At 40.5% G+C, this 27898-nt stretch overlaps 1 protein-coding gene across 1 annotated transcript in view; it reads left to right on the forward strand.

Annotated features, from left to right (window-relative positions):
* ABCA4 (ATP binding cassette subfamily A member 4) overlaps nt 1-27898 on the forward strand; it is a 78150-nt gene that overhangs the window by 41508 nt on the left and 8744 nt on the right. The window contains exons 18-38 of the mRNA XM_009290483.1: nt 2018-2113; nt 6409-6586; nt 7950-8081; nt 8350-8489; nt 9304-9441; nt 9718-9905; nt 10696-10786; nt 11392-11597; nt 12022-12070; nt 12597-12838; nt 13267-13391; nt 14858-14956; nt 15997-16186; nt 18954-19048; nt 20023-20055; nt 21218-21323; nt 21444-21518; nt 21986-22155; nt 23116-23293; nt 24722-24837; nt 26536-26683. Coding sequence (XP_009288758.1) covers nt 2018-2113; nt 6409-6586; nt 7950-8081; nt 8350-8489; nt 9304-9441; nt 9718-9905; nt 10696-10786; nt 11392-11597; nt 12022-12070; nt 12597-12838; nt 13267-13391; nt 14858-14956; nt 15997-16186; nt 18954-19048; nt 20023-20055; nt 21218-21323; nt 21444-21518; nt 21986-22155; nt 23116-23293; nt 24722-24837; nt 26536-26683 — 2795 coding nt within the window. The remainder of the gene's footprint in view (nt 1-2017; nt 2114-6408; nt 6587-7949; nt 8082-8349; nt 8490-9303; nt 9442-9717; nt 9906-10695; nt 10787-11391; nt 11598-12021; nt 12071-12596; nt 12839-13266; nt 13392-14857; nt 14957-15996; nt 16187-18953; nt 19049-20022; nt 20056-21217; nt 21324-21443; nt 21519-21985; nt 22156-23115; nt 23294-24721; nt 24838-26535; nt 26684-27898) is intronic.

The raw sequence follows: 27898 nt of genomic DNA on the forward strand, positions 1-27898 counted from the left end.
GGGTGAGGAGCAGAAAAGGCCTTGACTCTGTGTCAGCACTGCTCAGCAGTAACGAAAACATCCCTGTGTTATTAATGCTGTTTCCAGCACAAATCCAAAACACAGCCCCACACTAGCTGCTGTGAAGAACATTAACTCTATCCCAGCCAAAACCAGCACACTGGGATGGAATAACTCCACAGGACAATACAGACTGGCCACCACCTGGCTGGCAGGCAGCTTTGTAGAAAGTGTCTGATTGACAACATGTTGAACATGAGCCATCAAGTGTGCCTGTGTAGCCAAGAAGACCAGATGCATCCTGAACTTTATTAGCAAGAGTATAGCCATCATTTCAAGGGAAGTGATTCTTCCCTTCTAGTCAGCACTTGTGAGACTGCATCTGGAGTACTGTGTTGTCCCGTTTGGGGATCCTCATTAAAAGGAAGACATAGAGTTACTGGAGGGAGCTCAGTGAAGAGCCACCAAGTTGATTAGGAGCTGAAGCATATAACATACGAGGAGATGCTGAGGGATCTGGATCTCCTCAGCCTGAAGAGAGAAAGCTAAGATAGAGCTAGGCTTCTCAGATGTGCCCAGTGGAAGCATGAGAGGCAATAGATGTAAGCTGGAGAACAGGAATTCTGATTCAATATAAGAAAAAAATTATTTATTGTGAAAGTAGTTAGAACACTGGAACAGGTTGCTCAGAAAGGTTGTGAAATCTCCATTTTTGGAGATAGTCACTGTGATCTGAATTGGCCCTATGTTTTGAGGATTGAACTGGAGATCTTTGGAAGTCTCTTCTGATCAAAATTATTTCATGATTATCTCAGCTACCCTGAGTGTGCTGATACTTATTTCATCCCCTCTTCTACAAAACATTGCCTTGGGTTTTCTCAAGCAGGGACAGTTGGAAAGGTCATCTGATTAATTCCTTTGTAGGAGGCATGTGATTCTTACCTATTTGAAGAACTAAGACACTTTGGTGCCTCAGCTTACATGAACAACTGTAGAACTTTTCTCAACTCATATCTTTCCTTCAAGGGTAATACTAAGCATTTTCTTAATTTATCATAACTGGTTAATGTGTTGGGAAGAAAACTGGATAAGAAAATGTCAGATAACATAAATGCACAGCTGAAAATGAAGCTAAACTGGTAAATTATCTTGGTACTTTTAAAATTTATTTCTATCAGTGCACTTTTGTATCTCCCACTTTGCCATTTTAGGTGACGTGGTGAACTTGTTTATGTTGCTATTTGTGCACCAGGTAATTTTATACAGTTTTATGGGCTAAAATTTCTTAGCAGAAAGTTATGGTGAAATTTCACAACAAAATTAAGTCCTAGGCCATCTGATAAATTACAGTTGTGCTAGTTGCACTCTAGGCTGCCAGCTTGAATTTGTGTTATGTAAACAGTTCCTTCAGGGGCTCCCTCTTCTTACATCACTGTTCTTCCTGCTGCAAGCCTGTCCCCATTAGTGATTTTATCTGACTGTTTTCCTTTGTGGCAGCAAGGTCTAAGACTGAATTGGAAAGCCAGAAATTCTTGTACAAAAGTTGACACCAATTCATTCACTCCGGCCTGGAGCTAGTCTCTTAATCTAAGTAGCAATTTGCTTTCCATTTAACCTTTTTATTTTATTTTTCTTCCTCTCACTTCCTGTAAGTCTGGGAAATGTTTGTATGGCCTTTCTCTTCATGTGATGAAGAATTTGGTCTTAGAGCTCCACGGACAAAATATAAAGCATGTACCTAATATTAGTCAGGATCTTCTACTCTGAGTCTATAATTGCAAAATTGTCAGTCATCTTCCTTAAATATCTGTTCCTGACACTGTGAAGCAGATGTTAAGCTAGATGGCTTTGAGTGTTGTGTTCCTAACCTGAGTAAAGCATGGATGATTAATGCTCTTGGAGAGCTCAAGGCTTAGGACTACCTCCTTTTCCTCAAAACACCCCTAGAGATAAGAGGAAATTAAACTTTGGTTAATTAAATGTTGGTTACTTTTGGTTTATATAGAAAAAAGTCCAGAGTCAGAAGGCTGTGTGGATCAGAAGGCCGTGGAAGGGGGAAAAAATGAAAGCAGAACAAAGAAACCTGAAGAACCTGAAAAGCCAGAAGAAAAGAGTGACAATGAGGGGGAGAAGGATGGTAAAAACAAAAAATGTAAACACAAACGAGAAAAAGAACCCGACGAGCAGGAGAAGCCTAAGACAGATGTCCAGGACAAAGATGAAATTAATAGTAAGGAGAGACAGCAACCTCAGTACTGAGATACTATACTCATTGTACTTCATAACAAACTAGAGGTTGGATTGATTGGAGTCAAACTACAAGAGCCCAGTGTGCTACAGAGGACAGCATGCAACTGCCAGAGCTAAGCTCAGGAGAGGCACTGACTCTCCCAGCTACCCTCTTACTGATTCCTCTACATTCACAACCCTTAGAATATTTTAGCCACCACGCATAAGACAGCTGCCTTCCAGAAGAGCTCTGTAACTTGTTTTTTATCATGCAAATGCAGGCTGTTTCTATAGCAAGTTATGTTCACGCTGAGGGAAGCCTCAGAGACACATACATTGACTTCTTAGAATTAAACAGAGTCATGACTTCAATAAAAATACTTAGCTTGAGAGGAATGTTCTTCCCTCCTAGTCCCCCCGCCCCCTTTTTTTTTTTTTTTGGGCTATCTTTAGTGTGTCTTACATCTGTAGGGAAAGGCTGGTTTCAAAAGGAGAAGTGCTCTGTGTGTCTGCCTGCAGCCTTTTCTGATGCTGACATTAGCCATTAGCCAAGAATTCCTGAATGACCTGCCTTGTTTTCAAGTCCCAATGTCTTCTTTTGTGGGGAGCCAGAGGAGTTTTCTGTATGTGATGCTCAGAGGAATGCATGTGGATTCTGTAGCAAAAGTAACTGTTACAGACAGCTCTGGGCCCACTCTGACTCTCCTGAAAAGCTAGAGATAAAAGTGGGGTCATCAGAGCTCCTCACGTAGGCACTGAAAACATGCATTCAGGGTGAATGGAAACAGGACAGGACTTCAAAAGAAAAAAGACAGGCAGAGGGCAAAGGTTATTTCAGCCAATCTTCTCCTAGTACTGCCTTATCTTTGTGGTGCTGTACTCGTCAGCTCCCAGGTTCCAGCTGGCCACAGAGGAAGGGCTTTGCCTGTCACTGCACAAAAAAGCCTGCCTTCCCTTTCAGCCATCCACACAGGAACTGAGAGACATGTAGAGAAGCCAAGAGCAGACCTGGTATGGTTCAAGAACACAGTTTCCAAAATGGCTTCATGTAAGAGCTAGTGCTTCATGTAAGAGTAATGGGTTAAGAAATGGAGAATAGTTCTAATGGCTTAACTCTAGTGCAGTCCAATACTAGCACAGGTTAGCAGAGCAGGGCAGACACACTATAAATCTGTCCTAATTGCTTGATACGTTTTAAGCAGAGCTTTCACCAAAGCTCCATCCACATCCCCCACAAATGCTGCCACCTCTGAAGAAAGACCTAAATGGCCCAGAACTGCACTGAGGGAATAGGATCAGAATGGAGAAATATGAATCGCAAAAAAAGGGAGCTCAACCCTCCACCAGTGTCCTTCAGGTGATGCAAAGCAGATACTGGGGGAGATCATCAGAGAATTTGCCTCAGAACTTGTCAGTGAGTCTTGCAGGCAAATATGAATTTGCTCATGATACATATAAAACCAAGGATGGTACCTCAATTGCCAATATATGCAGAACTATCTAGCCGGACTCCACGTGAACTTTTGTAAACACAGGGATGCTTGTATTTGGCCCAGTAAGGTAAAAGGAAACCTAGATTCCTTCACAAAGCGAAAAAAAAGTTTGTCATAAACATAATTTTATTTAAAATAAAGCTACCCATTCTAGATTAATTATTTCAGCTGCTCTGTAGTATGCACAGCTCTCATGTACAACATATTTGGGAATTTTCCTGAGTATTGTTTATAATGACAGTCATACAAGCCACTGATGGAGGTGGGGCTCATTTCACCCAGATGGCATTGGCTGCTCTCCACATAGGCCTGCTGGGTACTGAACAATTTCAGTAAACTGTAATTGCAAAACAAGCCTCCCTACAAAGCCTTAAGCATTCTGTGTAAACAAAAGTGGACAGGGTCTTTAGTTTAAATTTCTCAACTCCTATAATTCACATTGCCCAAGGGCTTAATTTACTTCAAAGGAAGTTTGTTTTGTCTAGAAGTTGATGCAATAAAACATCCTCCTATCTTTAGTGTGTCTTACATCTGCAGGGAAAGGCTGGTTTCAAAGGGATTTATCTGAAGTGCTCTGTGTGTCTGCCTGCAGCCTTTTCTGATGCTGACATTAGCCACCACCTAAGAATTCCTGAATGACCTGCCTTGTTTTCAAGTCCCAATGTCTTCTTTTGTGGGGAGCCAGAGGAGTTTTCTGTATGTGATGCTCAGAGGAATGCATGTGGATTCTGTAGCAAAAGTAACTGTTACAGACAGCTCTGGGCCCACTCTGACTCTCCTGAAAAGCTAGAGATAAAAGTGGGGTCATCAGAGCTCCTCACGTAGGCACTGAAAACATGCATTCAGGGTGAATGGAAACAGGACAGGACTTCAAAAGAAAAAAGACAGGCAGAGGGCAAAGGTTATTTCAGCCAATCTTCTCCTAGTACTGCCTTATCTTTGTGGTGCTGTACTCGTCAGCTCCCAGGTTCCAGCTGGCCACAGAGGAAGGGCTTTGCCTGTCACTGCACAAAAAAGCCTGCCTTCCCTTTCAGCCATCCACACAGGAACTGAGAGACATGTAGAGAAGCCAAGAGCAGACCTGGTATGGTTCAAGAACACAGTTTCCAAAATGGCTTCATGTAAGAGCTAGTGCTTCATGTAAGAGTAATGGGTTAAGAAATGGAGAATAGTTCTAATGGCTTAACTCTAGTGCAGTCCAATACTAGCACAGGTTAGCAGAGCAGGGCAGACACACTATAAATCTGTCCTAATTGCTTGATACGTTTTAAGCAGAGCTTTCACCAAAGCTCCATCCACATCCCCCACAAATGCTGCCACCTCTGAAGAAAGACCTAAATGGCCCAGAACTGCACTGAGGGAATAGGATCAGAATGGAGAAATATGAATCGCAAAAAAAGGGAGCTCAACCCTCCACCAGTGTCCTTCAGGTGATGCAAAGCAGATACTGGGGGAGATCATCAGAGAATTTGCCTCAGAACTTGTCAGTGAGTCTTGCAGGCAAATATGAATTTGCTCATGATACATATAAAACCAAGGATGGTACCTCAATTGCCAATATATGCAGAACTATCTAGCCGGACTCCACGTGAACTTTTGTAAACACAGGGATGCTTGTATTTGGCCCAGTAAGGTAAAAGGAAACCTAGATTCCTTCACAAAGCGAAAAAAAAGTTTGTCATAAACATAATTTTATTTAAAATAAAGCTACCCATTCGAGATTAATTATTTCAGCTGCTCTGTAGTATGCACAGCTCTCATGTACAACATATTTGGGAATTTTCCTGAGTATTGTTTATAATGACAGTCATACAAGCCACTGATGGAGGTGGGGCTCATTTCACCCAGATGGCATTGGCTGCTCTCCACATAGGCCTGCTGGGTACTGAACAATTTCAGTAAACTGTAATTGCAAAACAAGCCTCCCTACAAAGCCTTAAGCATTCTGTGTAAACAAAAGTGGACAGGGTCTTTAGTTTAAATTTCTCAACTCCTATAATTCACATTGCCCAAGGGCTTAATTTACTTCAAAGGAAGTTTGTTTTGTCTAGAAGTTGATGCAATAAAACATCCTGATGGTGCTATTTACAATAATGCATTTTTAATCCTGAGAGAAAGCCATCCCATGTAGTGCTCATATTAGGTACTGCCTAAGTCTTGAGCTGGCCTCAGCAAGGGGGTAAATTTCACCTACCAGGATTAAAGGCAAATGTTGGGGTTTTTTTAAAGCATCATGGTAAAAGAATGCACAGCTGGGCAGATGATTTGAATGGCAGATTTCAGCCTGGCTAGAAAGGCAACCTGCTGTTTGTTTAATGTAATCTCTCAGCCTGTCTAAGTATCTACAGACAACAATCCCAAACAATCTTCCTGCTACACAATGAAAACAGAAAGCATGTTCAGCTTCACCTGATCCAATGGGTTACCTCTCCACAGACCATTACAATTCTGGGCTCCGCTGCTCCTGTCATTGATGTGTGGGTGAATCTAATTAAATTGCACTGCAGTTAGAAATCTTGCCTCAGTTTGGTACTGGTGTGACTGGAGAATCTGGCCCTGGCACATGATGCTGTATTTTACTGGGTATGTGCTGTTGCTTCTGCACTTCCTGATGTGTCATCCTCAAAACTGGGATTAAAACATGTGCTTTTATTCTTTTTTCATTCTTGATTTCTTGCCTTTCAAGTAAATACCTTCTTTGAGCCTGAGCCAACAGGATTGATTCCAGGAGTATGCATTCAGAACCTGGTGAAGATTTTTGCGAACAGGCCCAAGCCAGCAGTAGATGGGATGAATATTACTTTTTATGAGGGCCAGATCACAGCCTTCCTTGGTCACAACGGAGCAGGAAAGACAACCACCATGTAAGTCTGTATTTTAGAAGAAGCAAATCCAGGGCAGTGTTCTATTGCTCTGTCCTGAGGAGCAGTCTTCTCTTTTCACTCTTCCCTTGTCCCTCTACCACCTCTGCAGCTCGCTTGATGCAAAACATCGAGCTTTTTCCAGACAGGGAAATGCTGCCCCTAGGCAAAGAGAAGATATCCTGGATTAGCTAAAGCCCTGGGACAGAGGCAATGCATGACACAAACAAGTGAAAGTCTAGAGAGAAGGAAGCAATTCTCTTCCCCAGAATCCATTTCCCATGGCCAAACTCCCGATAGGGGAAGAGGGAGAAGGATCTTCTGGCTGAAAGAGCTGAAGATTTGAAAGCCACCACACTCCACGTGTTCTTGGTTTCTCTGTCTAACTGGCTTCAAGTCAGTCACGTTTTTTGGTCTGTGTGCAAAGGAGTATAAAATATAGGCCCTCTTTAGACAAAATGGTTACATAAATGTAAGATCCGTGTCCGGATCAAAACGTTCCTCTAGTCCTAGAACCCTAGCGTCTTAGGAAGCTGGACTTTAGAAATGTTTAATTTTATTTATACAGAACTTTATTTGGCAAAATAGGATTAATTGGTGAAGAAAACATTTCACGAGTCTGTGACAAGTTCACCAAATGTTGAAAGAACTGAAGTGTTTCAGTTTCAGATGATGTTTCCCATCAGAACACTTTAGGTTTTTTAATTAAAAAAGACTTTTATTTCAAATGAACTTTAAATTGCCTTTTAATTCTTTTAATTGTTCAGCGAGAAATGTGTTTGACCCAAAATAAAAGCATTCTAATCTGCTGAAATGTTTTGAAAATTTGTTTTTCTATTCTTCTGATAAAAACAAAAATTTTTATTGCTTTGAAATTTTCAGAACTGAAAAGTCCATTATTCATCCCAGTCTAGTAATGGGTTCTACCTATTTGCAACATAACATTTGGCCCCCTTCTATTTTACAGAAAATAAAGGTGTACGGCATGAGTCAGCATGGCTGGAGACCTCAAAACATTACTCTCTATCTTGGTCCTAGTGAGCTTCATTTTAGACCCGTTTGTACATAGGGGTGATGTAACATGCTGAACAAACTCCTCTGAAACAGAGTAGCTGACTGAAACAGGTTTTTTTAATGCAGGCCAGAACCATACAGACAGGTGTATCAAAAATTACACTAGTGGATCCACAAGATTCTCACTGTAGCAGGGCATGAGTATTTATATGTATGCTTTTTACTGGAGTTGTTTCATCAAGGCTCATAGTAAGAAGTCATCATGCTCCATCTAGTGGAATCATGCAATGCATCTTCCTAATCTGGCACAGAAAGATAGGACAGGGGGAATTTCCTCATTTTATTTTCCCAGGTCGATACTGACAGGCCTCTTCCCACCCACCTCTGGAACTGTGCTGATTGGCGGCCTGGATATTCAGACTCACATGGACTCCATTCGGCACAGATTAGGCATGTGCCCTCAGTACAACATCTTATTCAATCAGTAAGTATCATTCCATACTAGGTTTAAGAATAAGGGTCCCAGTCTGCATACTTGCCACATCCCCAAAACCTGTGTTGTTTCTCTTACTGTGCTGGCAGTAGATATATCTCAGAGGCACTTCTCCCAAAGTAGATCTGTGATCCAGATTTAGGGCAAAGCAGCCCCTCTTCCTTTAGCGAGATAAAGCTAGAGTAAATTTATTGCTGCTTGGGAAAAAATCTGCTTATTCATTTAAATTGCCTTGGTGCCTTTCTGTCTGATTTCACAGCCTTACTGTAGCAGAGCACATCTTGTTTTATTCTCAACTGAAAGGGAGATCCAGGGATGAAGCTGAGCAAGAACTGGAAACAATGCTAGAAGACATGGGCCTCACCCATAAAAGGAATGAAGAGGCTCAGAATTTGTCAGGTGCCCACAGGATTGTTCTAAGACATTTTTTCTGCTTCCTTTTCTTTGTCTTTGGGCAATTTTTGGTTGAATTGCATGTTTGAGGCCATATTCTGACACATCACTGTGCACTGGGGAGGCCTTCACTCTTGAAGAGTAAATGGGACTGTACGAACAGTAAAGCTGGCACAACCTGTCCCTAAAGCTTCTGTTTCTTATAAATGTACAACAAATTCAAATATACTTAAAGCTGTTATTTTTAAATGAGTATATATAAAAAAACCCTGTCAATGTAAGAAAAAAAAATACAATATTCCATTATTTCAAGGCAATGAAATATTGTACTATCATGCTGCTCCACTGCTTGGGTCAGTACTATATAATACTGTATTATTTGGTAGGAGTAATTTCTTTCATTCTAAAGGTACAAATGCACATAGTGTATTTGAACACATTTTACTTTCAGATTCAAAAGCTGATTTGAATAAGCAGCCAGGTGTTCTTATACTACTTTGTCCTGATTGCAATTATAAAAGTTGGCTAGTTTCACATGAGAACGTGAAAATCTCATATCTTCCTGCTTTTGCTTCTGGCAAGAAGCAGAAAATGCAACATGTAGATGAAAAATATATTTAAAAAAATAATTTTGAACAAGCTGTTCTGAACTTCAGAAGAAAAATGTGACTATTGATTTAACTTTGCAGAAATATTTGTCTGAGGATGGGTTTTGTTTTACTTGTATCAGTTTGTCTCCGCACTGAAAAGCAGTGTTAATTACATCCCTGCCACTTATGTAACTCCTCTCAGACTCCTGGATGTGTCTGTCCTCTGGTAGGTGGAATGCAAAGGAAACTGTCTGTTGCCATTGCTTTTGTGGGTGAAGCAAAGGTGGTAGTCTTGGATGAGCCCACTTCTGGAGTTGATCCGTATTCCAGGCGATCTATCTGGGATCTTCTGCTGAAGTATCGCTCAGGTAACAGGTTTGAGAGTGGAAATTGTTTTGGCTTTGTTTTTTTTTCCTTTTTAAACCTGTCATAGATGCAGCATGGGCCTGCTGTGTAAACTGTCATGAGTATTGGGATATGAATATAAGCAAACAAGATTCTTTGAACAGATGCCTATGGATGTGGCAAACCTGGCACCTGTCTCTGGTGCAGAGAAAACCCTGCATTAATTGCCAAAAAACTAAGCACGTTTTTGAGTTCCAGAGAGAGTCCGTGCCTTGAACATTCCTCCTTGTTCCTTCTAGGCAGAACCATCATCCTCTCAACCCATCACATGGATGAGGCAGACATCCTTGGAGACAGAGTAGCCATCATATCCCAAGGGAAACTCTTCTGCTCAGGCTCTCCTGTATTCCTAAAGAACTGCTTTGGGTCTGGCTTCTATCTCACTCTTGTTCGCAAGATGAAAAACACCAGACTTGGAAGGGCTACAGTAAGTATGTAGCTCCCTCCCTGCACGTGTAATCTGAAAAATACTTACACATATTCATGCATTGCACCAAGGTAGAAAGCAGTTAAGTGCTGCTTGAGGCTGTGTACAGAACTGACTTCAAAATGAAGAAGGCAATGAGAAAATTTGATGACACCTCAATGAAATTATATGGATATGTGAGTGTCTCTGTAAAAATCTTTTCTGGTTTTATAAATATATATTCAGCCAGACAGGTGAAAATAATAGGGGGCTATGAAGCCCTCAGCAGTCTATAGTTCACTCCTGTCAGTTAAGTCTGTCTAAACTTTTACCAACCAATTTGCCCTTGTCCATATACAGGTCTTTCTGATGCTTGCTTTTGCAGCACAGTGGTTGTAAACATGGTGTAGTCTAGTAACTAGCTCAGACACCAGAATAGTCTACATTTACCCATGCCTAAACCAGCCTCGCACAGCTTGAGAGGTAGGGATCTGGATTCTTTCTGCTGTTAGTAGCGCTTTCAGTCTTAGTAGCAACATGATCTGTATACTCATGGCCACTGCTGATTGCATTTTCCCAGGTATTTTGCATGCAATTTAGAACTGGCAGATATGCTTTGTGCAGGTGGTTTTATGTTTTTGGCATTGCTTAATCCAGTCCTCAGATGACTTTCAGTATAATATGTTGAAGCTGCTCCAGTTATGACATTTTTTCACTGACTCAAGCTGTTCAAAGGCTGACAGCCCTTACATCCTGTTTTGCATGCATCTGAAGCACTTTCATCTTTGTATCTGTTGCTTGTCTATGCTAGTCACTTTGTAGCTGTGGATCTCAGTGCTCCTGCTCCTGCTCCAGCTGTGCACAGAGGGACAAAGAAGGAGCTCCAGAGCAGGAACTGGATGGTAAGAAGTGGGATGATTCAGCATTCCAGCACATAGCTATGTCTCCTGTTATGCTGCAATCTCATCTTACAGATCAATGCTGCTGAGGCCCACTTCTTCAGTACTTGTGCCTAACATCTGTACTGTATTGTAACATGAATTTGATAAGGTTTCTTTGTGGTTTTGCTTACCGTTGCCCCTTTTTGATGTATATGTGGTCTCAGGTACAGATGATGAGCTGGAAGTTTGTGTGCTTTAGAAGTATAGGCTGAGTTTTGAACTACTCTGCACCAAAATGTGTAATTTGTTAATGAAAACTGAAGCATAGCTAACAAAACCGGCTTTCTCAGAAAAAGTTGTTTTGGCTTTTCGACATAAGAGAAGAACTTAAGTAGATATTCCTGAAGATTTTGTTGTGCTTTATTAACAGACCTGAAATAGCTTCCTGCTACATAGTTCCAGACCATAATTAGCAACATAGCCTAGTCTAGTACAGAATTAACTGAGATATCTCTGAGTTATGTAATAGAGCAGTCCCCTTTTGTATAGTGCAAACAACAGCTTTTGAAATCATGCTTAGCATGGTTAAATGTTCGTTCTTTGAACACTGTTTTGACTTTTCACAGGAGATCTGAATGAGCTAGCAGAAGTAATTCATCATCACATCCCAGAAGCAAAATTAATTGAAAGCATTGGTCAGGAACTCATTTACCTTTTGCCCAATAAACACTTTAAGCAGCGATCTTATGCCAGTCTCTTCAGAGAACTGGAGGAAACATTGGATGACCTTGGACTCAGCAGTTTTGGAGTTTCAGACACACCACTTGAAGAGGTAACAAACATTAAAATATCTGCTGGTCTTACCATCAGTCCCTAAAATGTTTTCTGAGACAGTTCCTGTTCTTAAACATGTAACCTTATTAATTCCTAATACCCCTTCAAAACCTAGTCACGTATGCTGTGGCACACTCAGAAAGTCTTTGGGATGGGTGTAGAGAAAGGATCCAAGCCTTAATTCATGTTAGCCTTGTGGAACATGACTCATTAGCCTGAAATCTCTCTTTGTATCTTCATTTGTTCCTTTCTTTATTGTCTGAGATATTTTGTAAGAGACCTCTGACTGTGTAATAAGCAGGAGTACTGAAAAGGTATCTAAATTTTTTTCTGTTACATTGAAGGAAGACGTATAGTGTTCCAGAGGTCAAGTTATTGTACCTGTTCTATTCCTAACCGGGAGATGTATTTGTCTATGGCAGGTTTTCCTAAAGGTCACAGCAGAAGCTGATCTTGGAATGCAAAAAGCAGGTATAGATCCACGAATCAGTATTTGATAAACTTTTCTTGGGACTGTTCTCTATTCTGAATGCCAAGTAAAGAAGAGCCTCAGAACTTTCAGTCTTTGTATGGTGTTCTTGCCAAAATGAATTTGGTCAGCAAATATCTGTTTTTAGGGCCCGACATGATATCTGAGAAACAAGATGAAGTCAGCAGAAAGACTTTTATTTAGATTGGATGAGGTTCTTAACTATGTAAATAAAAGTGGAGTGCCAAGCCCCCAGATGTCAATGGCTTTAGTAGTTTTATAAAAAGTACTTTGCTGACCATTAGTCCGTAAACTACATACATGATTAGCCTGTTCATCCTGCTGAGTAAGAGGAGTGTTAACCTATATGATGCCATTAGATACAGCCACAGTGCAACAGTTGTAATTAAAGCAATCTGGTGATGTGATATATACAGTTGGTAAAATCTGGAGCTGATTAAAATGTTTGTGCTACCTTCATGTATGGAGGATAAAGTGTCTTCTCTGCCCCTTTTCATCTTAACCTAGGAGACACTCAAGAAAATGGTTCTACTCTTGGCAAAACTTCTACTGAGAACAAGCTAGCTGAACAAACTGCACTGAAAACTAATGACACTTCTCGAATGCCGGTAGGCATAGCAGGAGATCAAGATGAAGGCAAAGGGTCCCGACAGTATAAAGGTTTTCAGCTTGTACATCAGCAGATCAAAGCACTGCTCATCAAACGGTTCCACCATTCCTCCCGCAGCCACAAGGACTTCCTAGCTCAGGTGTTGACTTACTTTTGCTGTTCTTGACTCTTTTCCCCAACATTCACAACGCTGTCTTTCCCAGCAGTGTCTCTATACAAAGCAACAGAGGTGCTGCAAATGGGTAACAGTGTCCCTAACTGTTCTAATTACGATTCCAAGTCTTCTGCCTCTCATTCTTTCTGCCTAGAGTCTATCAACCGCACCAAGTTCATGATTCAATCACGGCTAGCCCAGAATTTTATTTTTAACATAATACAGTCCTGTGACAACCAGAATCTTAACTGAAAGCATTGGAAATTAAATTGTTGGTGTTCAGGAGCTAAACCAGATCTGATCTGTGTGCTCCTGCTGTCCCTCCTTTGTTTATATATATTATGAGGTGTGTACAGTGTCACTCCACAACATACATCTAATAACCTAGTGTGATATTTTCATATTCCCTGCAGATTGTTCTCCCTGCTAGTTTTGTGTTGCTGTCTTTAATACTTGCAGTCATTATTCCTCCGTTTGGAGAATATCCCGCCTTAACCTTACACCCTTGGATCTATGGACAACAGTTTACTTTCTTCAGGTAAGAGGAATCACTGAGTAAAAGTACATCTGTCGTATATACACCCTTTTCTCCCTAGTGTTTAGGATCATGGGCCCCTGTCTTACTGGGCTTTTCTCACTGTGTGGTATAAAAAAGGAATAACTCCACTGGAATCAGCAGATTTGAAATAGCATGAAATTGGTGCAAGTGGAGAATACAGCTGCTAGTATGTCTAACCAATAGTCCTTCAAATATCTTGCTATCTTTGGTACTTTCCTCTTCCTACTGAATTCATGACCTCAACACTTAGAATGTTACATATCCTGCCTAACAGGAGATCCAGGACAGTAAGAAAACTGAGCGTTTCTGATATACCATTGAACTACTCTTATATTCATAATCTTAGAGAACAATGAGATTCAAGCCTATCTGCTGACCTGTGGTAGATTTATTTATAGTTAGTACAGTATTTGGGTAAAGTTATGGAAACAAGATGAGAGCAGAGACTCTTAGGTTTTATTAATGCTGCTGCTGAGCAGTTTCTTCCCACACAGTATCCTTTGGCTGGGTCTGATTTTTTTTTTTTTTTTTTTTTTTCATTCTTCATAAAAGCTTCAGTTCTTTTTTCTCTCCATCACTGCACAATTCCTCTGTGCTCTCCTGAACACTTGTTTCACCTTCACTTCCACGTATTTTCGGCGGGGTTTGTTTTTTTTTTTTTTTTTAATGTCTACTAGCACTTTGTCTCCTTTCATTCTTCATAAAAGCTTCAGTTCTTTTCTCTCCAGGTCACTGCACAATTCCTCTGTGCTCTCCTGAACACTTGTTTCACCTTCACTTCCACGTATTCCAAAGCTGAACTTGCACCAAGTCAAAACATGTGCAATGCAGAGGAAATTTATAAACAATGTTTAAGTCCTAGACTAGATTGCAACTAGCAGAAAGCAGCAAAACTGAAGGCAATAATTTTGAAGCACTTTCCTTGAGTTTCATGCTGAAAATTCACATGAAATTTTAATTTAATTTACACATGGTAGTGTATGGAGCAGAGTTTGATATTCATACCTGTATAACACTTGGCACTAGCAATATTCTGTAGTCTAATGTTATTAGGTTGTTAGTTGCAGACACTTCACTATTAGCAGCATTGTCTCTTTGGCCTCAGCAAATGAAAATGCAGGATATGTTTTTCATCTTCTGATTGCTGAGTCTAACAGGGCTGAGAGGGTAGAAATGTGGATTCAAACCTTTTTGGAGAATATTGTAATAGGACGATGTCAGAAGTCATGCTTTAATATTAGGAGAAAAGGACCATTGCTTTAGTCTGTTAACTATCTTGGAAGGTTCTGGGGTTTTGCATAAATAACTAAAATAATTGAATTATCAGCATTTGGAGGGGGGCAGTTGGTTCTGCCATATGGCTGTCCTTCACCAGTTGCTATGTGTATTCCAGTACAATAGTTTGCAAAAAATTTTATAGAGAAAGTCCTATCTTATTCCCTTAGCAATGAGCGTCCTGGCAGTGAGCAGATGGTCTCCCTCACTGATGCTTTCTTGAATAAACCAGGATTTGGAAATCGCTGCTTGAAGAATCGGCCTCTTCCGTAAGTTGCTAGCTAATCTCCCTTGAACGAGATTCTAGCAGGGTATTACTAGCGGAACTTGAGTAGTGAAACAAGAATGAATTGGCTTGACTTTTCAATAGAGCAAATGCTTCAGATATATTGTTGGCAATAATATCTAATATTGGGTCAAAAGTAACAAACAAACAGCAAGACAACAATGCCATGGGATTAAGAATGATTCACAGTGCTCAATGTGACTAGCTGGAAGCCAGCTTATGTAGCCTTGTATTGAGAATTAAGCAACCTTGAAATGTATGTCAGTAGGCCAGTGGGCTCAGACCCAAATCTTCACAGCTTCCCTGGTACTTTCCACGTGTGAGTCCCCTCAGGTTCCTCCTGTTCCCACTAGTGTGTTTGAAAGCAATAGCTTCAGCAATTGCTCAGATTGTGAAGTAGCAATAGGACAGTCTCTATGATTTGAAGCTATTCTCACTCTGGAGGACAACGTTAGTAGAGCCCTTACTTTAACATTTGTCGTCCTACCCACTTACCCTGTCTGTGAGTCCTGCTTTGGAAGCATTTGTCACTGGCATGCTATGCTTTGCCATTTGTTCCTTTTCTCCTGCCTCTCTCCCAGTCGTGATATCCAGCAACTTGATTCTTCTGCCTGCCCTCTCCTCTCTCTTTCCCTTCCTCTCCTTTGCCTGGTACAGCAGGAACAAAGAGGAAACTTTAGAAAATAAAGAGAGAAATGATACTGCATGAACAAGGAAAAGGATAGTTCCTTCGCAAAGATATGTGTCCTCTGCAGATTTTGTGTGTACTAATGGGTCAAACACAGTCCCCTTGTTCCTTCAGTGTCCTGTCTGCAAGCTGAAGACAGTAAACTTGGCAGAGATGTGGGGGGAGATTGTATTTATTCATGTTTACCAGGTACTCTAAAATGTTCTTATTATTCGTAAGTCACAGGATAAGGGCTGAGAGGAGAATGTCTGCTGAGAGCATTGTGATTTTGTGGATTTGTGAGCTCTCATGAACTGTATCTCTGCACAGCTTAAGGAGTCTGTTCCTCTACACAGGAACTACCCATGCAATAATCTGCCGACTGCCTGGAACACACCTGCTGTTCATCCTAACCTAAGCAGCCTCCTGCTGAGCCAAAAGTGGAGCCCTGAGAATCCTTCACCTTCCTGCAAGTGCAGCGCTCACAAGAAACTCACTATGCTGCCAGAATGCCCTGCAGGCGCAGGAGGCCTCCCGCCACCACAGGTAGTGTCCCTGTGCCATAAATCTTTGTAGAAAAGTTTCATGGCGAGTGCTGGAAAAGGGATTAGTGTGTAAGTACCTTGCCATGCCAATATACATAGAAGGAATTGAGTACATTTTTTTAAAAGAGCAAGAATTGCTGGAATTTGGAATTCAGTTTCAGAGGTATTGGAAAAGCTTGCACATTTAAATGAAATTTAATTACTATTTTCATCCAAATTGGAAACTTTTCATATAGAAGAAAATCACAAAAATTTTAACAATTTATCAAATAATTTTTAAAAAATCTTAAATTTTTTTGCCTCAAAGAACAATTCTATTTAGAAAATTGCCTTTGCTTAAAGAAGAGAAGGGAAGGAGGGAAAAAGAAGAAAGGAAGGAAAGAAAAAATGTCATGATTTTGAAAATCATGGAGTGGGGTCACCTCATTAAAAATAGAGAAATTAATATTGAGTCAACCCCAAATAATCTTTTTTTACATGTCTTTTGGTTCCATTTCTGGAAAGAAAGTTCTAAGCTAGCAAAACAAACGTTTGTATGCATGTGCATGAAGGTGGGTAATTTAATAACCACTGATGCTGTATGGAGAAGAGATGAGAGCTACATTCCCACCTGTTCCTATCAATGAATAATCTTAGTAGTGCCCTTTATAAAGTGTGCTTGCTCTTTTGAAGAGCAAAGGAAAATTATAGCCTGTTAGCGTTTACATTTTCTAAATGTTTTTCTAACAAGTTAAAGAAAACAGAACTGCAGCCACTCTCAGAGTAATAGCTCACTAATTTAATGTCTCACCATGCATACCATTCAGCTTTAATATTCCTGTTTGCCAGGCTACACACATTAGTCAAATGACTGAAATAATTCTAGTTTTAACACTAATGTCACAAGCTTAACCAATTTCTGAATCCAAATCCATGACACGATCTCTTAAAAATACTGATTCAGCTTGCTTTGGTTTCTCTATCACTATTCACAAAACAAGAAAGCAAAGTTGTTTTAAATATCTGTAGAATTCCTGTCTATGAAGCAAAAAAAGAAATTAATAAAGAGGTTACATTCTGACCTTATTCACAGCATCCCAAGTTATTTCTGATTTCCAAGTAATCCCTGTCCAACGGGCAGCCAAAGTTGAATTCTGCTAATTGCATGCTAGTGTATTTGAGAGGGAAATTTAGTCTAAAACTTCAAATCCAAGTAGGATGCAAAATTATTTTGTTTGTTTGTTTGTGGGGATTCTAGTCCTCTAAGGGAAATGTATTTATTATAATATTATCCTGATAATTTTGCAGGATATGATAATTTTGTATAACTTGTCAGGAAGAAACAGTTCACATTTGAGTGTCCAGGGAAGCAACAGTATGTAAATAATGGTGAAGTATGTCTGAGCATAGACAGCTCATTTAGTGAAGGCACTATGAGGATGCCACCAGTCTTCCTGTGCATTGTCTAGAATCAGCTAGACATCTGTAATGTATCTTCTGTCATCCGGTACTGCCTCTCTGTGGACAAATGTAGGAACTTCTGGAAAGTTCATTGGACTTACTTTCTAGGTCATTACTAGGTCGTTTCAGGTTGCAAGCTTTGCCCTCTGAAACTACCCAGGAACCTTTTATAAGTATATTCTACCTCGGGATAAACTCAGCACGTTTGAGGTCGTGTTTCACAGCGACCCTGTATTTGCAAAAGACTCACAAAGGCGTCATGTGGCATCATTTTAATTATAAAAAGAGAGAGTAAATTTCGTTCAAACCATCTAACACGCTAGTGAAGGTGAAGTTTTCATATTAATTTTTACTTCAACTTGCTAAATCATAGAAAACTACCTTATCATCACTGGGACCTCAATTTATTTGAAGAGCTTCCTTCTTTCACAGTGAAGAAAAAGCCTTGAGCAACCCTGGCCTTTGTTGCAAATAACTCGGGTCAAGTTTCAGAGTGAAGTGCAACTGTTTTGTGTCAGGCATCGCAAACTTCTGAGATTTCATGATTTCTTCTGAAATCTTAGTAAAGTAAAGATGTTTGGGCTAGAAAATGAATGACCCAGTGTCGTGGTTTAACCCCAGCTGGCAACTAAGCCACTCACTCCCCCCTGGTGGGATGGGAGAGAGGATCGGAAGGGTAAAAGTGAGGAAACTCGTGGGTTGAGATAAAGACAGTTTAATAGGCAAAGCAAAAGCCACGCACGCGAGCAAAGCAAAACAAGGAATTCCTTCACTCCTTCCCATGGCTAGGCAGGTGTTCAGCCATCTCCAGGAAAGCAGGGCTCCATCACACGTAACGGTGACTTGGGAAGACAAACGCCATCTCTCCGAACGTCCCCCCCTTCCTCCTTCTTCCCCCAGCTTTACATGCTGAGCATGACGTCATATGGTGTGGGATATCCCTTGGGTCAGTTGGGGTCAGCTGTCCCGGCTGTGTCCCCTCCCAACTCCTTGTGCACCCCCAGCCTGCTCGCGGATGGGGTGGAGTGAGGAGCAGAAAAGGCCTTGACTCTGTGTCAGCACTGCTCAGCAGGAACGAAAACATCCCTGTGTTATCAACACTGTTTCCAGCACAAATCCAAAACACAGCCCCATACCAGCTGCTGTGAAGAACATTAACTCTATCCCAGCCAAAACCAGCACGCCCACTCTCATTTCAGTGATACTCTGAACCTGAGCAATTCCTCTGAACCAAAGGTACTTTTGCTGTTTTCCTGACAAACACTTACTTAATAGCTTTAGAGACTGTAAAGTTTACTGTGATTGCTTATGTTTTCTTTTCTTTCCAGAGAGTGCAGCACAGCACAGAAATTCTTCAAGATCTGACCCACAGAAATATTTCAGATTTTCTGGTGAAAACATATCCCACTTTGATAAAAGGGAGGTAGGGGTGAATCTCTCTTTGTTTTTCACATGGGGTATTTTGTACCTGGCCATGAAATTCTCATTTAATAACAACATAGCACCTGATGTGCCACAGTGTTGTGTAGACTTGAGCATCATGTCCGTATTCCTGATGTAAGAACAGGAGATGCTCGTTTTAGGGGAGTTTAATTGTTTTAATTATACCTATTTGTATAATTGGGTACTCCTTTATAGGCAGAGCTAAGTTTCAGTGTTGATGGAATGCCATGTTAATGGTAACTGTGTCAATGGTGAGAAAACTTGTGCCTCTGCGCAGCGTGGTGAACTGCCTTGCAGAGATACTAGTTTGTGTCCCTGAAGAACTGTAGCCACACCAGCATGACCATCTGCCTGAGTTAATCATCACTTGCTTCCCAGAAGTGCTAAAGAGCCAAAGGACAATGTTACATAGATACATCTATCCTACTGATAGCTCCTCAGCTTGCATGAGTGTCGTGCATGGTAATTAGCTGTGCAGTGTCCATGGCCTATTATTTCTGATTCAGGCCTTGCTACCTTTTCAATTCCCAGCAGAGTTCTTGAAATTCCCATTATATTAGCTATGTGTTGACTGCCTTTGACTGTCATAATTGCTTTAGATACATCTTTTTAAATCAATTCATTATGGACTTAGGATAGAGCCAGTATGTGTCACTTTAGAAATCTTGCTTATCTCTGTATGAGGTGGAGATGAATCATGTCAGAAAACAAAACAAAAAACCAAAAACCCACTGCAGGGAATATCAAAAGTCCTGACAGCCCCACAACTCAAAGTAATCAGCAGCAATTAAAAAAGAAAGCAAATAAAAACAAATAAACCAAAAAAAAGCTGTCTAGAGGAAACTGGAGATCTGTAAAGCATAGGAATTCACCTTTAATTTCCATTTAAGCCTGACAATACCGTTGACTTTGGTTCAGTGCGTTAAGAGACAGGATTCTCTTTGTCTGTTTCAGCTTGAAGAGCAAATACTGGGTCAATGAGCAAAGGTAAGAAACCAATTCACAGATTATGGTGGTAAATAAAGGAACAATGAATTTCTGTTTAACTGTGGAGCCTCACAATGTTTCTCTGAATGGACAAGGGGAATTGTGGCAGATAGTATAGAACAAAGAGATGGCTTCAGTGGGAAATAGGTTGGGGGTCAGCAAGGGTTTTATAAAGACAAGGGGTTATATTTGTTTGGACTACCCCCACAAGGATGAAGGCCAGAGGCACACAATGGAACTATCAGTTTTATTATCTACAAGAGTCAGACTAATGGGAGCTGAGTGATGGAAAGTTACAATACAATATTGCACTACGTTGCAATAGTGCTCTGATGCAGCTCTTTCAAAGTGCAGCAGAAAAATATGAACCCTCCAAAAAAAGGACCTGGGTAAGATGAAACCTAGACACCAGCTTATCAAATACAGAAGTAACAACCACAACTCCTCATCTCCGCTCTGAACATGTGCAGTAGTTATAAAACAGATTCCACTAGTGCTTCACGGTTACATAGAGGCATCAGCTAACCCCAGTGTGATGTCCTCACTGCAGATACTAAGCTTAGAAAGATGACGGATTAGCCTGAAGAACATACTCATTTAGTTTTTCATCAGCAGCAGGAATTCACTTCAAAGGTAGCAGCTGGATGACTGGCTTCCTTCACGGAATATCTGCTTGTTCATGTGCAAACATTACTTTCTATGGGATTAGACTTTGGTTCATCTCATGTGATAGTATTTATCATTATGGAGTATTGGCTGGCACCAGCATTGGTGAATACCTGCTCCTCTCAGGGCAATTGAAATTTTAACTGCGGTCCATGCTGTCCTCAGTCCTCCGTGCTGTCCAAACAGTTATATGTCAATTATCTTGATTTAAAGATTTTGCACTGTAGAAATAACTGTTTTCTCCAAATCTTATATCTAAATAATAATTTTCTCAGGATCCTGGCATGAACCCCTCAGAAACTGATAGAACTTCTATTATTTGTAAGACCTATAAAGACCTAATACAACTTGTTAGAAAAAGAGTGGAGATCATTATACGTGAATTATATGATGTATAGAAATCAACCTTACATTAAGTGGATTTTTAGTATTTCCATCAATGTACAGAGTTTTGGGTCTGTGATACAAGTGACTGACGATACTGTTCTCTTTGTAGATATGGAGGAATTTCTATAGGAGGAAGGCTCCCAGTCCTTCATGTTTCTGGAGATCAAGTTGTCAATTTTCTAAGTGATCTTGGCCGAATGATGAATGTGACAGGAGTAAGCAAGATTTTTATGGGGTTTTTGTCCCTTTACTAAAGAATTGTTACAAAGCTGAAAATCTGCAGCACTGGATTTCACCCAGGCAGCTGACCTTTAGCGTTTTCTTTTTTATTTTAGGGACAAACTTCCCTGGCAGCTGTCAAAGAAATTTCCAATTTCCTTAAATACATGGAAACTGAAGATAATATTAAGGTATTTGCTGGAAGTAGTCTGCTAACTCAGTCTTTCTTGACATAGACTTCACATTGTGAGAATATTGCTAGTGGCGTTCTCAGATGCAAGAAGAGCTGAAATACTATACTTATTATAAGTAATATGGGATACAGTGTTAATGCAAAGTTATTTCTAATGTGATTTTTTTTAACCATGTTCTTAATACTTTTTGCTGTCCTAAATACTTCCGAGTAGGGCACGTTCTGCTAAATTTTAAAATGTGCTTCTATAAAATCCTTTGACAGTGGTTGTCCAACCCTTTTAAAAGCATAGTATGTGAGCTCCTCCTGCTGGACTGTGCCTAGGAGCTATGAATTCCTCATGCTGGATTCTTCCCTGCTGACAATGCCCACCAAAGTAGATGAAAGGCAGCCAAGTTTTCTTCTGCAGCTCAGGGTTATTAGCGAAGGCTTCTTAAATGAATCTGTGCTTTCTGACTCTTTTAGGTGTGGTTTAACAATAAAGGCTGGCATGCTATGGTTAGTTTCCTTAACGTAGCCAATAATGCAATCCTTAGAGCTAACTTGCGGACTGGCCAAGCCCCTGAGGAATATGGGATCACTGCTGTAAACCATCCTCTGAACCTCACTAAGGAGCAACTCTCTGAAGTCACTGTGTAAGTCTGCCTGTGCTCTGCTGCTGGTTTTTACCCCTCCCTCTCCTGGCAGCTTACCACCTCCAGCATACTCACAGTCTGAGGAGAAATAGTTCAATTGACAGAATGTGGAGGCCTTTCCCTGAAGTTTTATTCTAATCAAGAATTAGATATACAATCTATTCTTTTCTGTCTCATTGTATTCCTATAAGAGTTCATTCCCATCCCATGTAGGAGCTATGACCATTGGTTATACATGATTACATGTTTCTGTTGATTCCCAAGCACGAAGATTCTGAAGTCTTTGTTCATGCTGCAAAGCCAGTAGATCTACTTGTGAAATAACAGAGAGATCATAATCAAAAAAGGAATCAGAAATTGTCCTTAATTGACTACAGGTAGGCAACAACCTCCGTCTTGGTGCCAAGGACAGCACAGAGGTAGATCTTCAATGGCATTCCAGAATCTACAAGCCATAATTTCTTGAAAAAGACACCCCTAAGAAGACATGACTTTCCACTCGTGTCTATTAAGTTCAGAAGTCAGTGAAACTGAAAACTTCTGCCTCAGCACAGAGGGAAGATCTGCGCTTCATCTCACTGTCTGCAACTTGCCTCCTTGAGTCCCTTTTCCCAGCTCCCAGAGCACTTTGACTATTGTGCCTTAATGTCTAGTTTGAGACACACCATACAGGAAAGGCTGTCAAACTGAGATATATATAGGAGTTGAACTGTTCCAGAGAATGAAGGCAAGTAAAAAATCAGGGAATGGTGCCACCAATATCCATATTTGTTAGCTGCAGTCCCCAACACATCTTGGGAAAATACACTAGCACATTTTGAAATCGGAAAAGTCTTCTACTTACAGAATAACCTTGCTCCTTCTAGATCTTAAAATTCCCTCCAGATTCCCCAAATGCTAATACAGTGTTGTGTTGCGTCCATTCCCTTGCTCACAGTCCCTTCTTGTGTTCTGTTTTAGGCTGACCACTTCAGTGGATGCTGTTGTTGCCATCTGTGTGATTTTTGCCATGTCCTTTATACCAGCTAGTTTTGTTTTATACCTGATTCAAGAACGTGTAACAAAAGCCAAGCATCTACAGTTTGTCAGTGGTGTGAGCCCTGCAATCTACTGGCTAACTAACTTCATGTGGGACATAGTGAGTAACTGCTGATCTGATTTCATAGCCTACAATTATTCCTGGGTTTGCATGAACTGGGGACTGATCTGTGAATTGAGTGAAGGTGATTGTGAGCATTGCAAAGCATTCATTTCTTTAAGGATTTGACCTCCTAACTAATTACAGATGTAGAAATCAAGTCAGGTGCACAGCTCATTATTCAACTAATGAAGCTGAAATTGTTGTAATCTTAGGGTTTCCAGTGCTTACAACTGAATGTATAATAAAGTACAACTTACCATAGCAGGGGAAAGCCCAGTTGCCTGATGCTAGTCACTTCTGCCCTCTAGAAGAACCATAACGTGTTTCTAGATATTCAAGAAATCTAAGTGGGAGATTCACAGGCTGCTGGAACAGTAGCAGGAGGTCAAGCAAAATACTGTAGGGTGTCTAAAATTACATAGATGTATTTGTTTAGGTCACTGAATCACATTCACTGTGTTGTTCTAAAAGGATTTAGACCACAGGCTCAGGCTTGCTTAGACAGGACTCAGCTACCCTCCCAATACCCGTCAGGCCACTTTGTCACAAAGGAGCAAATTCTTTGCCTGGTTGAGGCACAGCAAGGGGCTGGTTTTCTAGCCATGCATTCTCAAAAGAGAATAAGGCCAAGGGCTTATGCAATAAGAAAAGCATGAACATGGAATTGAAAAAATTAAAAAGAAAAAAAATTGAAATAATTGAAAAGCCCAAAACTCTTTTGGGCTTTGGAAGGTGCTCTTTCAGGAGAAGGTAAAGCAAAGCATTAATTTAGTAAATGAGGGAAAAGAAGCAGGTCTCTGAGTTCCTGTCCCCTGCTGGTCACAGCAGCCTCCCAGCAGCTTCCTTAACAGGAATTCTGCTTGGCCATGGCCCTTGACAGCATGATGCAAAGGTATTAATTGGTCTTAGCAGTTCTGTGAAACGCCACCTTCCATTCTGCATGGGGAGCTCTGTGCATTGCAGTAGACTAGCGCTACTAACACTGAACAGAGAAATTGAGGAGAGCGGTGGCCAAGCATATTCACTTTAGCCTCCTCCCAGGAATGTGGCTCAAGTAACTAGCTTTTTTTCCCCTCCTACACAGCCTTTGCATCACCAGAAACTGCACTTCCTTTGCATACCCACGGCCTCTTTCTGTGGGCAGCCTGCCAGCAGGACCATGAAATAATTGGCTCCCAAACCATAATCTAAGAAACAACAATGTATGTTGTATTTTTGATGAACAGTCTGATAAAAGGGGTCTCGGAAAAATGTCAAGTGCTGCCAATGCTACCCATTGATCCAAAAGCTTGAGTGTGACTAGTCTAGCTCATAAATTCCAGTGTTCCTCAATACAAAAGCCTTTTGGAATAATGTGTAGGATCTGGATATGTTTGCAGACCTTCTCAGGTCTTACACACTGATCTTCACCCTGTGATATGGCAGGTGAATTATGCACTGAGTGCTGGAATGGTTGTGGTTATATTCGCTGGATTCAACAAGAAAGCATACACTTCTCCGACTAATTTCCCTGTGCTTGTTGCCTTGCTGCTTCTGTATGGGTGAGTCTTCAAGGTTGTTCCTGCATGTGGGGCCCTGTATTTCACAAGGAAATGATTTCATGTTATTGAGCTTGGTACTTAGTGAAATCCAGCTTTAAAGAATAAAACTGAGTGGGTACAATACAGGTTAGAACTGGATTCTGTCCCTGCTCCAGGATATTTACACACTCTGTCTGGCCACGTGCTGTAAAGGAGATTTTTTTTGTCACTGCCTTACACTTTTAAGCATTAAATGTGATCCTTACAGGAAAATATATTTGTTCGGTTTGCTGCTTTCTGATATGTACATTGTGTAGGAATTTAGTGGTTGTTTATTTGCCTCACTGACAGCCAATACTAAAATGACTTTCAGTATTTAACCCAAGGGCAAAGAGTACTGAGTGTTCAACACTTTTTTTTTAACTTCAAATGAGCATTTGTTTTGGCAAAATAGCATTTTATAAGGCTGACTGAAATTCACTTTCTCTCATTTAATTAGTAATCATATATTTTTATCTATAAAATCATATTCCTGATAGCCCTGCAGCTGATGTAACCTAGGCAAAATGATCGACCAGATCTATTTCTAGAGTTAAAGAAATAAATTAAGCTTTTCACATGTTAAGCCTAAGAGGGAACAGTTCTTTTCTGGGCAGACTACCTTTAATTTTCTGAAGTTTTTGTGTTCTTTGAATGAAAATCCTGAGAAAATTGAAAGCACTATCATAATTTAATCTCTGTAAAATACCCAATGTTAAAAAATCCTATCAGAATGTTCATTTGTTTTAATTTTTCATTATACCTTTTTGAAGTGCAATAGTGGGCTCTTTAATAAGTTGTCTGTGGCTCTATATATTTTTTAAAATACAGTAATTCATGGCTGTGTGGATGGACGTTTAAAATGTCTTTGCATATTTTAAAGCATCTACCAAGATGAAATTTTCAGACAAAATAAAATCACATGGCAGTCACTTCAATAATAATTTCATAATTTGCTACTCAAAATAAAAAACAGAAAGGAAGGTAAATTCATAGAATCATGTATTAGCCCTTGCGTCCAGCTGCAGTCACAATGGGAAACTTACGATGAGTCTTTCTGACCACGTGTATTGTCCTGTTAAGCAATTCAGGTTGTTGTTACTGAATTCTTCCTAGTCAGGCTGATTGTTGCTAAGCATTGCAAGTTTATTCCAGAGGAATACTCCTCTTGTGCTGCTGCATGTGCATTTGCTATGTCCCAGAAATCGTGGCACAGGAAGCTCCAAATCAGGAGTGAAAAAACAATGGTAGAGGAGTTAGAAAGGAATATAAAAATTTACAGAGTTTCTGATTTCTTTGGACAGTTCCAAAGGCTGAGGAGTATCTAGCAAAGCAGTACATCGTATTTGCTTTATCTAACTTTTCTTTGTTTCTCCCTCCTGGTGTACAACCCAGTGAGATGTGCAAGGATACCTGGTGTGATAGTAACTTTGCTAGCATTAAGTTTTCTCAATTTTAGCAGTTTCTATTGCCCTGCATTTTAACAGCAAAAAAGACTAAGCAGAAAAAACTTTTTATCTAGTAACCAGGGAAAGAATATTGTAGTGGCATCTCTGGTTGGTTACACCATTTCATTACACTTGGGATGAGAGGAAAGCTCAACTTTGTGTTTTCATTAGGCCAACTGACATGAGAATACTGAGAAGCTGTTATCATAGTTTTTCTATCTTTTGCATGCAGATGGGCAGTAATTCCCATGATGTACCCTGCTTCTTCTTTCTTCAGCGTCCCTAGCACTGCTTATGTTGCATTGTCTTGTATTAATCTCTTTGTGGGGATCAACAGCACTGCCATCACATTCATCCTGGAGTTATTTGAAAATAACCCGGTAAGTAATGTTTTTGTTGACACCTGGTTTTAAAGAGCTGTGCAAAGGATGTCCGAGCATAACCATCTCTAACAGTAACTGTCTTTCTCTACCTTGCCATTTTTTCTGGCAGTGAGTGGGGAACTCTGCTGAGTAACTGCAGGGACAGGTGAGCAGAATAACCCAGAGAAGTGACTCAGGGCAATTGATATCTTGGGCTATACGCACAAGGAATGATACTGAGTGTTTTTCATCCCTATGAGCAAACTTCTGTACACTTTCACAGTTGGGGAGGAGGGGACATGGCACTTTGTGCTTGCTTCTGCAGTTTGGGTTGTACAGGAAGAGGTAGATGGTAGAAAATCATAGAGTCACCGCTAAGTAAGGAAAGACACTTACTCCTGCTAGTCATTGTGTTAGAGGAGATGTTCTGCTTATAGTAGCATTTTGACAATTTCCCAACAATGGTTTCACACCACCAAGCAGGTGACAGAAAGTACAAGAATAGACAGAATACAGTGAGTGCCAAAATTAGTTCTTAGAAAGGCTGAGAGATCAGTTTATAAAACACTGTTGGCTTGTATGCACTACTACTACCACCTCTACAGCTGCTGATACTTTAGCCACTGAGATTGACACCCTTTCTACATCTGACAGCAATTCAATTAGCTATCATTACTGACAGTCCATTTTCAAACACCATGTGCTGATCAAGCACTGTTGTTTGCTGGGAAGGAGAAACAGATCTTGGTTCAGCTCATGGTTTCAAGGGCCAACTTTACAATACTTTCTGTCCCTGGTGTTCCTGCATTCTCAGCCACGCTTCTTGATAGCACAGGGTTCAATCTAGTGCCATTCAGTCTGTGGGGCAGCAGGCCAGTATTGTTATCTTTGAGAATATGTCTCTGTTGTAGACACTGTGTCTCCAGAGGGAAAATTGCCCTTCTCTGGATTCAGTGTTGGTGCAGCTAGACTGCTACTGGCACTTACACTGTTTTGGGTATCTCCACATTGCACCAAAGTCTACTGTGTAGTTATGCCCAGACACTGGTACTTTCCAATATTGTGGCAGTCCTGATTATGGAAATATTCCAGCTATAAATAAAGATGTTATGACAGAAAAATACCACTCTTTCTTGTTGCTCACAGTTGCTGTTTATAATAGCTGACACCAGAATTACGTTAACTCTGCTACATAGAGAAATACTTCATTACAAAGATTAATTTCTCTCCCCA

Source organism: Aptenodytes forsteri, unplaced genomic scaffold (assembly GCF_000699145.1).
Source record: "Aptenodytes forsteri isolate BGI_AS27 unplaced genomic scaffold, ASM69914v1 Scaffold237, whole genome shotgun sequence".
NCBI lineage: Eukaryota > Metazoa > Chordata > Aves > Sphenisciformes > Spheniscidae > Aptenodytes > Aptenodytes forsteri.